Source organism: Plectrocnemia conspersa, unplaced genomic scaffold (assembly GCF_051122295.1).
Source record: "Plectrocnemia conspersa isolate PC_06_02 unplaced genomic scaffold, ASM5112229v1 ptg000003l, whole genome shotgun sequence".
NCBI lineage: Eukaryota > Metazoa > Arthropoda > Insecta > Trichoptera > Polycentropodidae > Plectrocnemia > Plectrocnemia conspersa.
In genome coordinates, this window is record NW_028277167.1 from 25812501 (window position 1) to 25827903 (window position 15403).

Consider the following 15403-nt stretch of genomic DNA (forward strand, 5'->3'; position numbering starts at 1 on the left):
TCGCGAGGGTACAGAGAAGAAGCCTGCTGCGTGTAGCCTCCGCGTACAGGACCGTGTCCGAGGACGCCGTTCTCGCTCTATGCGGCACGCCGCCGTTGGATCTCCTCGCCTTGGAGAGACAGGCGATCTACAACGGCTGCGAGAAGGTGGCTGCCAGAGTTGCGACCGTGACGGAATGGCAGAGGAGATGGGACGCGTCCACCAAGGGCCGGTGGACGCACAGACTCATCGGCGATCTGTCGGCCTGGGTCGGCAGGAAGCACGGTGAGCTTTCGTACCACCTCACACAGGGAATGACCGGACACGGATGCTTCGGTATTTATTTGAAGAGGATCGGCAAAGTGGCGAGTGCCGAGTGCCTCCATTGCAACGCCGGAGAAGACGACGACGCTGAGCACACACTCTTCGGATGCTCGGCGTGGGCAGCGGACAGGATCGCGCTAGAAAGGATCATAGGAAGGTCTGCCACAGTAGACACTATGGTCCAATCTATGTTATTGAACCGAAGCTGCTACGAGGCATGGACGAACTTCGTGTCGGCCGTGATGCGGGAAAAAAAAGAGCTGAAAGACAGTTCAAGACAGCGGCCCTAACGGGACAGAGTCTCTAAACTGGACGAGCCGAAGTGCAATATCGGAAGATAGTACCGGCCGTCCAGGAGAGGGCTGGGGAGAGGTTTTAGCCGGTAGGTCGCTGCTTGCAGCGGAATCCGGCACAATCACTAGCAATCTGGACGCTGGTGAAGTCTTTAGAAGATTTCCTCTCCTCACAACAAAAAAAAAAAAAAAAAAAAAAAAAAAAAAAAAAAAAAAAAAAAAATATATATACACATAAATATATATATATATATACATAAATATATATATATATATATATACATAAATATATATATATATATATATATATATATATATATATATATATATATATATATATATATATATATATATAATAAAAATAATAATGAAATTAAAAAAAAATAATGATTATAATATATTTATAACATATATTTGAAAAAATGTTATAGACCCCTGAAGCAATTACCCTACAGACGGTTGAAAATGTATTGGATACTTCGATTTCGGAGCCGTCGGATCCGGCAGTTCTCGCTAGTGTAGCCAAAGCCGATATATCGGATTTCGGTAGCCAAAGGGTTAATGTAAAAATTACGAAGATAGAAAATATCATTGACGAACAATAGTAAAACGTGAAATATTTAGTAAATGTAGGCGGTTTAGTGAAAAACGAAATTTACATCACAATGCCTTATATTTTTTTGTATGTAACGATATCTGTATAACGTTCAGCTAGAAAATTTCAATTGATTTTCTTATTCAACTGGGGGCGTTTTTTCATAATTTATAGTTTGAATACATTCATTTCGAACACAAAAGGTTAGTGACAGTTAAGGTAATATTAATTCGTTTTATGTAGAATTATTCACAATGTGCTTTTATGTCTATATATACATACATATGTAATTAATATATCTGTGATTATTAAAAGAAAATCATTTTAAAATATATTTTTATTATTTAAAAACAATTTAAAACAAATCGTATATTTTATAAGACAATAATTCTAAAACCGGTGATAGATCTAGCTTTAATTTAATTCATCTTAAAGCTTTTGTGTTAATTATTATTAATATAATAATATAAAACTCTAAGAGCTTTTATATGAATTATCTTCAATATATATTACTGTTAGATTAAATAATATTACGCCTTTTTAATTTAATTTATAATTTACTACACAGTTCTAAAATTGTTTCGGATTACAAATTATAAATTAATGTAGTCTCTGTGTAAATATATTGTGCACTCAAAAATCGCCAATGATCATTTTATTTTATAGAGATTTTCATATTAATGTTTACAGGACTATATATTGTGATTCATGTTGCTTGTTATAAATACATATTAAATACCTACTAGTTTTTTGCAAAAAAATAAGTGTTTGAAGATTAAAGAAATACTAGATATATTATCTATAGCTTAAATACTTTCAGTCAGAATTGGGATACATACTTTAGCGCAAAAACAGAAACGTGTAAACTTGTGTAATTAGTTTTTGAATCTTTGTCCCAGGAATGAAAATGAAATTTCCGAGTCGATTGTTACAAGAGATAAGACTATGGTTCTATATTATGATCTGTTCAAAAGAGAATCCGTACAGAGGCATCGTCTTAGTAAAACAAAAGCCAAGAAAAACGAGTCTCTTAGATAAATAACAAAATAGTAACAATAGTTTATATCATTAAAAATATCGATAAAATAAAAATCTATATTAAAATATTATATATTATTTTTATTGTATCGCATCGTTTATTTTTTTACTAAGTTAATGAGTATCAAAAAGTTTAAAGATTTTAATTAAAAAAACAATGATTAGAATGGTATTAGTTTCATTTATCTTTACGATCAATACGTCTCATTCAAATATGTTTTAGTGTTTAAATGCAATTTGTAAGATATTCATTTACTTAGCAATAATGTGAATTTTTAAATGGAGCATTGGATATCAATTGATAGAAAAAAAGCAATAGAATATTTTTGTAGTTTTTTATCAATGGCGACTCGTGACTTTTTTGACAGTTACAATTATTTTTATTTGCTTTTCATTTTTATAACAAATCTATTAACAAAATTCTTCAAGCACACCAAAAATCTAAAACCACTCATTTTTTTAATCGATAAATGAGCTTGAATTTTTTAATGGTTTATCTCCTCTCTTAATCTACGGTCTTAATTATTTTTTAAACCCCGGAATAAACAATAAATATATAAAAATTAGTAGTCACCAATAGTATAAAAAATAGCTATCTATTGAAATATGATTAACAACTTTCAATTTGAACTTTCGTCATACAAATTTTTTAAGTTAAACTGATAAATACTCAGCCAGTTAAAGTTCACAAATTTTTTACTATTTTATACAATATCATTAAATTTTCTACAATGAAATGTCTTGCTTCTTAGAAATTCAGACACTGTTACAAAACCAGGAAAGACTACAATTATATGTATAAAAATTTGTTACTTTTACAAAGTAAAATGTCAAAGAAAAAATAATTTAAATGCATTTAGTATATTTGCTTAATATCGTTTGTCAGCATGCCAAACTTAAAATAAGTAAATAGATGTATACACATTTCTGTATATTTTATTGCTAGCTCATTTATGACAAAATATGCTTTGTAGTCAATATGTTGGGTCTTGTTTTGAAAATTAAGTATTAAGCTCGATACTATTACAAAATGTAGTGCTTAAAATAGTGGTCTATATGTCAAATGAATATTGAAAGATTTAAAAAATCTTATTATGAATCAAAATAAAGACGCCACAAAAATACTAATATATTGAGAGTGCTAAATTAAAATAGTTCTAATATTACGTTTTTTGTAGAGGCTTATGCATTATTTTTGTATACAACAAAATATTTGAAATTGGCAGTATACGCTTCAATTATTAAAGAATTTCTTCAAACCTATATAAAAAAAATAGTGGCCTTCCTTTAAATAAAAATTGTTGAAACTATCTTTTGGATTTATTAGACGGTCGCCCAATGTTAGACTTTAAACCAAATTTGCTAAAGAAGATGATCTGAATGTAGAAAAACAATGCGATTGGTTTTTAATTTGCCTTATGGATATCCGAAATAGAATATTGTAATAATTTTGTATACAAAAAATATTTAGTAACCACAGCAGCACTAAAAAATGCACAGAAGCCACAAATAATTTCAAAAGCTATCAATTATCGCTTTTTTTATTTTCTTTATTTATAAGCTTAAAAAAAACATTTGCCGTAAATTAAAATAACATTGTTTGAACTATCCTTTGTAATTGTCGAACGGTCACGCAACGTAGGGTCTTAAAAACAGTTTTGCTAAAGAAGATAATTTGTAGGTAAAGCTATGAATTAAAGAATTGAGTCTCAACTTGCTTATCTGCTATTCGTTAAAGCTTTCTATAAAAACCATAAGAAAGACGTGATAATATTTTTGCTGAAAACAAAATATTTAAGATCGGTAGACTACTCAAAATTTAACAATAACCACATAAACTTTTAAAAACCATAAATTACTACAAAATTTCCTTAGTTTCATAATTCATCTAGAAAAAAAAGTAATGGTTCTGCAGCTAATAAACGTTGCTTACACTATTATTTGTAATTATTGGATGGTCACTCAACGTGACGAATCAAAACTAGCTTTACTAAAAAGGATAATTTAAAGGTTGAGATAAAAAACATTAATATTGGCTCTCTATTTGCTTCATCTGATATCAGTCTGAGATTTTTAGAGATGCCATTATAATCTGTATTAATGCATTTGTTTGAACCAAAACATTTACGAGCAGCAAAACACATACATTTAAAAAAAAACCCACTTAACATTTAAAAGTCAACAATTAGCACAAAATTCATTCGAACTATTTTTATATTTATATTAGCTTCGAAACTAATTAAGAAAAATATATTAAAAGCCTCGGGTCAATAAACATTTAATCAGATGGTCGCCAAACGTAGGGCCTTAAAACTAGCTTTCGCTAAAGTGGATAATTTGGAGGTAGCGCTAATAATCAATGCGATTGACTCTTAATTTGTTTTATTTCATATTCGTACAATGTACCTTGAAGGACCATTATAATGACTGATTTATCACCAATCGAAAATACTTATTTTTATTATATTTTATTAAATCTTCCGTTGTCACCTGACAGGCGTAAGCTCAATGCGTTACAACGGGGTAAATCTGTAGCAACTGAGTAAGTTATTCAAATATAATGAATACCTGCAACAATTAAGTATTAAGCACAAGACTGAAGGTATGGGAATCGGTGACATCTATACTAATAATTATAAACTAATATGTTTAATTTATATTATAATCATTAGATGTTACTGCAGCTGGGGACACTTTCTTATAAAAGTGCATTGAGTGCGACTGCCGGGGCTCGAACCCGCAACCAGAGAGTTACTTGTCTGAGACGTTACGGACTATGTTATTCCGTCTTTAATCAGATGAAGGCTCACCAATTCGATTTAAGTGCTCGATACTAACATTTCTCTGTACACATTGTGGCAATAAGCTATTTTGGCATCTAACTATCTGCAGAAGTTACACCACTCGGCCACCAATAGTATTTATTTTATATTAAAAAATCCAGCACTGGTAAATTTTGGATAATTTTTGATTCTGCTGCAAATAGATACGAATCAGTGGACTGCCCATATCACACAAAGGTTAAAACGTAGTTAGACAATTGTTTTAACGAAAAACAATAAGGACCACGACTAACAAAGTTGTCCGAAGGAGCTTTCAAGTTGGTAAGCCTCGGAGCTTTCGAGTGTGGAGCTTATCCGGCAGGTAACCGCGCAGAGACATGACGATAATATTTTATTTCCAGCCACGAGTGCCTTTTGCCGATGACGTATTCGCCTCGTTCTTCTTTTATGTTATTCCAGCGATTCCAGAGTCGGACGGGGAATAACAATAAAATAGTTGAGTGGCGCCGGAAGATCCATTGTTCTGGCTTACTGTGCTAAACCCTCTCGCGGAACAGGTGAACCGGACACGTCACGTCCTCCTCTGCGAAAAACCCTCCTCCCTTCTACGTGTGTGTGTATGTATGTGTGTGTATGTAAGAGAAAACAACTGAAAATGTTCATCAGGCATCCGAACATTACGTTAATACGGAGGTCGTTATATAAAAAGGAGGCATTGTCATGTAAATGCTCGTTTTATACACAGCATCTAAAAAAATCCATTCTTATATATTTTTTTATCTCCCTTTATCTTTATATATACACATACACGTATGTGTGTATACAGTCAATATAAGCCTATATTGACAAACATTTCAGTGTTTTCATAAGACTAAATTTATTTAGATGTATATATGTAAGCATACACCTGACAGGATTAATCAGCATATACGAATACTATTTTTATTTATTTATGTGAGGTGTGTTATGCTTGCAATATGTTTGCTCTTTTATTTTGTATATATGTTGTGTTTTCACTCTTAATATCACTCATTGTAATATATATTATAGTAAAATAAGCATTTTTACCGGTATAAAATTAGTCCGGTATAATGATCACTTTATTTCATTATTCAAGTTACTCTTGAACGAAGGAATCAACACAAAAGCTTAGATCCGGCCGGTTATAAAATATTTAAACGCAAAAAGCCCGTTATCGCGGTATTATAAAGTTAACGTCGGATTCAAAGCGAAGTGTTCCATTATATATTCGCTTTTTATCTGAAATGTAAAAGTTAGCAGGAACCGCGAAGTTTTATGTGACAAATTGCATGTATTAAGATAAAATTATGGACCTTTATCAGTTTCCAATTGGGTCAATGCGCTTGATGTAAATTCAAAATAAAAAGAAGGATCGGTATGCCAACATTTTGGACTAGGCTTTAGAGACTAAAAATAAAAGTGTTTTATATATGATGCTGCAAAATGCTGACTGGAATATTTTAAAAAGATTATGTATACATAAATATTTAGAGAAAATAAATAGGATAGAAAAAGCATAAAAAGCAAATGAAGATAGACATCTTACTTGAGATGAACGATTAATATTATATAAAGAATAGTCTACCGTTTTTAGTTATGAAAAAATAAAAGGAATGGATAACAATCCTCACCAATGAATTCACTTTATAAATTTAACTTTATGTTCCTTGCAAAAAATATAACTGTAAGCCGCGTTATCTTTTTTCAAAAACTATTACTAAATTACTGCTGCTTAAACATTTTTAACTAAAAATATTTAGTTTTGTTGGTAAACATTTAAGAAATTTTGATTTTATAAAATTGTTTTTTTAATACATTTATTTTCATTATATAAATAACATTCTTATTATACATACTATACTTATGCTTACATTTTCAGATACAATGTGAAAAGATAAATAAATGTATAAAATAAAACGTTGATAGTTTTAATTTAAGGATAAATAACTAAAACACCTTAAACAATTTAAGCGAAAGAAAAATATCAAAGAAGAAACAATAAATTAGGTGATAATTTGAGTTGATTTAACTGAAAATTTAGCCTTTAAAAAAATATGTGCTTTAGCATTATATGCTACTATTCAAATTTAGGGTTGTTTTTATTGTAGTTAGTGTGGTTTCGTGAAGAATATGTATTATATTTATATTGCAAATACAATATATTGTATATGTATTTATATTGTCAATCGCACAGCTGAACGATAATTTTAATATCTAATTTTAAATATTAAATTCAAAAATAGATTAAAATAAAATTAGAACGAATGAAAAGTAATATTTAAAACCAAAAAAGTTGAGGGGACGGTATTCGCACATATGCTAGCTTTGGTACCTCACGACAGTGAGATACCGACAGCTAGTTTTTATAATAATTTCTGGTATAAAAATGAGTGTTTTATAATTTTTAGTGCTTTAATAATAATATGCATTTTTAAGTTGATTATAATATGGTGTATTACATATGCTTTTCATAGCTTTATTTTAAATTACTTGCAATTTCGAAAAAAATAGTGTTACTGGTTTTACTCCACACCGAGCAGCAATATGTTCAAATGGACTAAATTAATTGTTTATAGACTAAGATTTTATTTTTAAGTTTATTAGGTCTAAGTGCAACAGTTGCAAAATATGTTTAATAAATTAAATTTTGCGGTTCAGGTGTAAGCCTAAGTATTTAACGCATGTTTTACATTTTATGTTACTGTCCGTTTCATTTTGAAGAGATGGTGACAGAGTACGATTTGTAAGAATATTTGCTTCTGTTTTTTTTAAATACTTATAAGATATTTTCTATAGCATAAAATAGCTCATAATGAAATATGTACGATTCAGCTCTTATTTAATAATTCATTCGTTAGATTAGGAAAATCTAACTAAACATAATCTGTAATAATCGATTGAAAATATATTTATATAATAATTACTAATTATGATCTTCCAGACACGATACAAAATTAAAAACACAAATGTTCATATAGGATTTAAGCCCAGGTCTATCGTGCTTGTTTAAATTTGGCTAATTAGTATCATTTTAATTGTCTACCTCTCAAAATATGTATAAAGAAATTCTTAAGACCGTCTGCATTTGTTAAATTGCTGTTTCATCAGCGTGCGTAAATAAATGCATAATTTTTTTTGGTAAATGTTTATGTACAAGATAAAAAAAGGGCTAAGCAAACTACCATGAGGAACTCCAGCTATACTTATATGAGGTATCGTGTGTTCATTATTCAGTGAAACAATATAGCTTCTAGTTATCAGGTATGAACATATTAAGCATTATATCTGTATATTTCATGCATCAAACCGTCATGCTATATGGTGTCAAAAGCTTTTTCTATATCTAACATTAAAATAAATCAAAATTCAATTAAAATCTTCAAGATTTAATTACAATATTTAGTTTTAGGGTGTACCATTTATGCGTCTTTTGTACATGACATGGTTTTTACTTCTGTATTTGCTATACAATCTCAGATATTATTATTTTAAATTATTAAATATTATTAATGCATATACGGACTTAAAGTGTTCCAATTTCGTACTATATTGGATCACCATGTATTACATGATATATTATATCCACATCGCATGTTTTGGGAGCTTTGGAAAGATGACAAATTTTTGCTTTTCCCGATTGTTTACCATCGGAACATAGCTTGGGACAAATAAGTAAACAAGGTCTCTTTCCGACGGCGGGTTAAGGGTGGTTAGAAGCGTTTAGAGACAGTCAAGGGTGGAGTACGAGGGTGTACGAGAACAAAGCCGTGATATACGGGGGTACTTTCAGACCGTATGCACCAGGTGATTCTCGGGACAATATGACAGGAGACCATTGAATGTTGATGCTTTTTTGTGAAAAAATATTTATCATTGTGTTGAGGGAACGATTTTTAACATGTAGTACCTTGATGAAGATTGATCGAATTTTTTGATGTATTTTTCATCGAGATTCTCAACACTAAAATCACTTTTGTACATTGTTAAAAAATATATTATAAACAGTTAGTATGAAAGGCCATCTGATAAAACCGCACAAAACAATTAAATTAGAAGTCATTCTAACGACTATGTCGAACAAACTAAAATGAATAAATTAATTAAAAAAGCGAGGCCACATACAGTATATTTACAACAATGAACGAGAGACGTCGTGACCAAATAATTTCGTTAAATCACCAAGATACCGTAGGAGATTTTTTTTTTTTGAAAAGAGCGTGTGATAGAAAATACATTATATCCTGCGCATATTAATATTGTTATTCAATTTTTATGTCATCTAAGCCGTTTATACTTAGGCATGAACCATTTCAGAGTTTTATCCAAGAAGCAATGCAATTGACTTAATAACATCTTAATCAGAGATTCGGCAGAAATGTTACATTTGATCACAGAGTCACAGAAACAAAGACGAGCCAAGAAAATGCATCGGCACGATAGACAACAGCAGACAAATCCCAGCTACTCCACGAAATCACAGCAGACAATAATACAACTCGACATGCCAGCAAATACTCTTTGACTACCAAGATCTGCCATTTTAATTTCACCGCCTAATAGCAGAATCTACTTTTCTGTCGTGTATTTGGATGTTAAGTCACAGCTCTTGGCCTTAATACTTTAAATAATTTTGTTTGTTTCGAATGATGCTTTTTAAATGTTTAAATAAAAATTACATATAAAAATATAAATATTATAAGTGATTAAATTTAATGTAAGGAACAAGACCGAAGACTTACTATCGTTAAAAGAAAAAATACTACGCTAAAGTGTATCGCGTTTTACAAAAAAAATAATTTAATGCCGTAACGCAAACTCATAAGCAATAATTATTGTGACACTGCATCTAAAGTCATATTTAAGCTATACATTTAAAATTAGAGCAACGTAACACTGAAAGTCCTGTATCAGAATTAAGTGAAACAGACTGAAATCTTAAGTTAAGTGTCCGGCTTACGGAATAATTTCCGCCGGCCAATATCCAGCTGAATCGCAGGATGATATTTAATATGCAGCATAATTAAAATAAAATATACAATTTCGCTCAGCTGTTTTTCATTTAACGATATTAACTAATATTAGTTTCACTAACAATAAAAATAAATGTGTACGATATATAAAGTGTTACTATAACATCACGTAAAAACATTTTTTTTGTAATATAGCTTCAATAGATTTGTGGTAGAGAAGAGTTGGGTCAGCTTACGTGCGAGACGGTTCATAGAATTTTAACAACGCGCCATGGGTTACGATTAGGTATTCGGAATTTCTCGGAAAATCTAAAAAAAAGTCAGGTTCAAAATTTAAAAACAAATCTCTCGCAAAAATAAATAAATAGGTGGATTTTACAACCGTTCCAGATACATGAATTATGTAAAAGCTTTTATTTATATATGAATATTTTTTTTTATGAAAACAACATATAATTTTTCAATCTGGGATTTATGTATTACATAAAAATAAACATAGCAAATTTCTAGCTCCATATATAAAAACTAGACAACTTAAAAATAAAACATATCTCAAGTTTGTAGTGTTTAATTGGATATTTTAGAGATTTTTTAAGCATGTATATTTTAATTAAAGGTACAGAATGACATTTTTAAGTCAATTTCACCCAAAAGTGAAGTTAGCAAATTTACACGATTATCAAGATTCTATGAATAGCTAAGAATCATAATCTCTAGTGACGATATTTTTTTATAATTAAATGAAACTGATTATTATGAGCTTCATACATACACTATGTTTTATCGTTGAAGCAAACTTTAAATCAAAAAAGCTACAACCTTTATGGTCTTAAATTACCTGCAACAATATTTAATAATGAGATATAAAAAATATAATAAAATTACAATTCTAATGTAAAGAAATATTTATAGAAAATAAATACTTAACCAAGAGCATTTATTACTTACTTAAGTTTATAATTATTAAATAAATATAGATATTTTTAGTGGTTCGGTGATTATTGTCAAATATTTTTAAATTTGAAATCATATTTACATTTGTGATTTATATCGACAATAAATTTTATTGATATATACATTAATTATTTATGTATATTGATAAATATGGCATAGTCACAAATGAGCGCAGTCAAATGAGCGCTGCATCATAAGCGTTGTGTATAAAATAAATTAACATAATAATTTAAATTCACGTTTGAGATTTTTATAAGATTCTCGAAGCAGCATATTTCATTTTTCGCAAGAAACAACGCTCAATATGTCACTGATTGAAATTTTTGATGCATTTTCCACCGCCGTGGCTTTCATCGCACAACTCAATTTTCCCAAAGTGTGTTTTGAAATCACTTCAAGACAGGAAATGAGGCAAAATTTGAGTAGAGCGTTGAATGTTTCAAAACAAGCCACGCTGCCGTTAACCATTTTAAATATCCAAAAGAGATTCGGGCACAAAGCTCTCGCTGTGTGCTCAAAATGAAAATCTAACGCGACGCTTTGAACTTTTTGCCTTTCGTTGTTACGCGACAGAGATATCTATTATTTATGTGCTTCAAGCTGAAAAGGGAACTTTTTACTGGAGTTTTCAAACAATAAAGAGCAATAGACACTATCTTCCGACCGGAGAACTTCGTGTATATAATCATATATATTTTATAAAAGCGAGACTCACCGTGGACGTCAATGCACCCTAACTGCTTTTTCATGGGACTCGTGTTGATCTGGCACATGTAGCAGCCGCGATCTGCTTCTTTTAAAGGCCTTAGGCGAAGTTGCCAGGTTCGTAGGTTATCGTGCTGAACGTTAACCCTTGGGTTGTGAGTCACTACCATTGTATGGACTGTTAGAAGAGTTCCATCTTCTGTTTTCATCCATCCAACCTAAAACAAAGATAAAAAAAATACATAAATATATATGTAAAGAAGAAATAGCATACAACTACGAATTATCATTTGTATAAATGTATATATATATATATATATACACACAATGATAAAACACGAAGCTTATAGACTGTAAACCTTTACCTGAAACATTCAATGAGAATATGCATTAGTTGTGTGTAGGGATTCCAATCCCGGGATTCCGAATCCCTGGATCCCGGGATCCCGAACGATTTTCAATACCCGATGAGTCCCGGGATTATAAAACATAATCCCGAATTTTTCGGATTGGTTGATTTATCAAGCACAATCGAATTATTATTGATAACATCGTTATATTTCGTGTACAAACTTGCGCGAGTTGCACGTGTCATCTGTGAATCTTTGAGGCTGTGAGTCTAAACGTGCTTTTTCAGCAGCAGGCTGCTTAGGAACCAAAATCAGATTAAGGCTAAATGATGAAACGCTTGATGCTTTGATGTTACTTCGTGAATTGTATTCAAAATAATGTTTTCCATTAATTGTGTCTATGAATGTACATATTTACATACATTGTCAAAAGTTCATTTTTTATCTTCTCAAATAAATATATACAACCTTCCCTTTTTTATTTTTATTATATTATTTTCTATTTTAAGCCCAAGACTAAAATTATACGTACTTTATACATTGTACGTTATAAAAAACAGATGTAAAAATATATCGTATTATTCATTTTAAATTATTTTTATCGATCAAATAACAGGAAAATTATCCCGGGACTGGTCCCGGGATCCCGGGATCGACTAATTGCAATACCGAAATCCCGGGATCAAAATTTTGGCCCGGGATTGGAATCCCTAGTTGTGTGGATGAAGCCTTATATATTTTTATTATAATATATGTTTATATAAGTAGCAACAATAAAACATATTAAGTATGATTATTTTCGTTAGAGGTTCTAATTCGGTATACGTTTTTATTTGAGTTGTTATAACATGGATAATTTGACGTTAAACGTGTCGAGGCAGAATTTAATAGCAACTGCTAAATTAGACGTTGACAAAAACATGTATATACTAATTTATTTTACATATATAATACTACATAAAAATTAAACTAATAAAGTACTATGATATTTTATTAATTATTTTTTACAAAGCTATTGTTTTAATTTAATAAAAAAATATTTATATTTTTAGTGTTTTATTTTAGTTCAAAATTTGTTATAAAATGCAGTATTTTGAAAAGCCGATATGTCATGAAAGTCGAAGAGTCTTCACTGGCGTGTTTAGTTGTATTATTGTCGGCTGTGATTGTCCTGGTGTCCTGGCTCGTCTTTACTGCTGTGACTCAGGAGCGTATTTTTTGTCAGTCTCTCCCTGTCTTCGCCTATGTGACCAAGTGTCACATGTTTCATATTAATGGTTCGAGATAGGTTTGGAGAAACGCAGATGAGTATGTTTGCGGGAAAATTGCATCGCTCCTCTGACACACTCAAGACATGTGTTTACGCCTTAAAAGATAAACGGTCCAGATGGCCACTCAGGCGATTGCTAACACAAAGGTAGAAAAAAATAGTATTATGCGCAGGGAACGCGCATCTTTTCCAAACAAAGAGTAGTTTTTTAAATGTACTTATGGATAATTAACGGTACTACTGGTATCGGGCAAAAATCGAGCTTAGATATTAACAGTATTACAAAATCAAATACCGGTAGCGTAAAAAATAATAATCAAAACTACACACTTTAATTGTTAAAATAGCTATATTTATGGCTTAGAACTACGAAAACGATCATGCCAATATTGTTTATAAGAAAAGCGCAGAATAAAAATATGCTATATGTAGGGAATTAACCTAAGTAGAGTTATCAGCGTAGGATATCAAAGTAGTATAATAATATATTGCAGTATTTACGTATTTTTTAAATTCTGTTAATTTTTAACATGAGTAGAAATAATTAAATATACTAGAGATAAATCTTTCGAAAAAAAATATTATCAAGATTGTATAAAATAAATATGCAATAATAAAAAATAAAAAATTAGGAATAAATCACATTTTGATCACATAAATATAACAATCATCAATCACATAAATCTGATTTTAGAAAAAAACAGTGACAAAAAGTGATAAGTAATATAAAAACAGGGCTGTCCCAAGAATATTATGTGCGCCGGGCTTTAAAAAAAAATGTTATCTGAATCCCAGATGACAGTTTTTTGCTAATTAATTAATTTGCTTGTGCGGGAGCTAAAAATGTTCATTTGTGAATTTTATTAAAAGAATACTAATTTTCGCGGGAGCTAAAAAAGATCATCACGGAAATTTGAGAATAATTAATTGTTCAGAAAGCTTTAAAAAAACTTTTTTTGAAAATTTTCGTTTAAGAAGGACAAAAAAGGGAATAAAGAGAACAATGAAGGAAAAAACATTTGAGAAAGATAATTCTTAAATGAGTACGTCTGATTACCTTAGCTTTTATGAACTTCCGACACCATGTTAAATAAAATCAAACGGCGCCCCTTTTTGGAGTAATTGGCGTTTGAAAAATTTGCCGTCTGCATTTAAAAAATATTTTTATTCGACAATGCAATGAATGAACCAAAGTAAAGGTTTTAGTACTAGTAGAACAATAAAGGATCAGCGTATAAAATATTTTTAAAAGTACCTGAATGCAACGAAGATGCTTTAATCGCCACATATTGTGATGATCAGTGTTAAATTATTATAACATTCACTGATTACGATACAAATTGAAAAACGCTGATGTTCATTTGTGACTTAAACCCAAAACGACAAAACCAGTAGTGAGTATCAATTTTTTTTATAGAAATTCGACTACATATTACAATTTTATATATTTTTTAGTTAACAGTTCAAAAATATGTTCTATAATAACAACACAGCTAAGTTGATGAAATTCTCTCTGCAGTGCTTTCGTTTTGAGTTTTGGTCCTAGGTGTGAAAGACTCCCCGCTGCCGCGCGAAGAAGCAAAAGCTCTGGAGGCTGGCATTGTTACAAAGGCTTTGTTCTGGCAAAACTACCCTCAGCGCGCGCCAATAAAACCGAATCCAGGTGGGTGTGTATGAGTGTAGAGGGGCTTCTCCATGTCGTTAACCACCGCACACCTCCACCAGCCACCGGCCAACTTCCACTTTGCATCAAACGTTCTGACACAGTTCAGGCTCAGACAGCCTTGGGGCGGGGGTGTAAAACCACCGTCCGTAATCCAACCATTGACTCAATTTACAAGTCTTTACGTACATATGTATGCATGTATGCGTTGCAAACAGGAGTGGATTGCCGCATTTGAATAGATTTGATTTAAGGACCGGAATCGTGGAGCGTTCGTTACTCGTACGGCTGAGTCTGCGATATCTTGCGAGAGAGCCTTATAGATATGTTTCGGTGTTGAGATTTTGCCATGTGAAACGATTTAAAAAAATCCTTGGAGTAGCGATGGCCAAGTGGATGAGAGCATATTTAAATGTCCAACAAATTCGAACGCTTTTTAACAATAATTGGGTGCTTAT

General features: G+C 31.1%; 1 protein-coding gene across 3 annotated transcripts in view; it reads right to left on the reverse strand.

Moving 5' to 3' along the window:
- LOC148237111 (lachesin-like) overlaps positions 1-15403 on the reverse strand; it is a 306235-nt gene that overhangs the window by 117933 nt on the left and 172899 nt on the right. For all 3 annotated transcript variants that reach the window (XM_088183322.1, XM_088183323.1, XM_088183324.1), the window contains one exon: positions 11673-11880. In XM_088183322.1, the coding sequence (XP_088039448.1) occupies positions 11673-11880 (208 nt within the window). The remainder of the gene's footprint in view (positions 1-11672; positions 11881-15403) is intronic.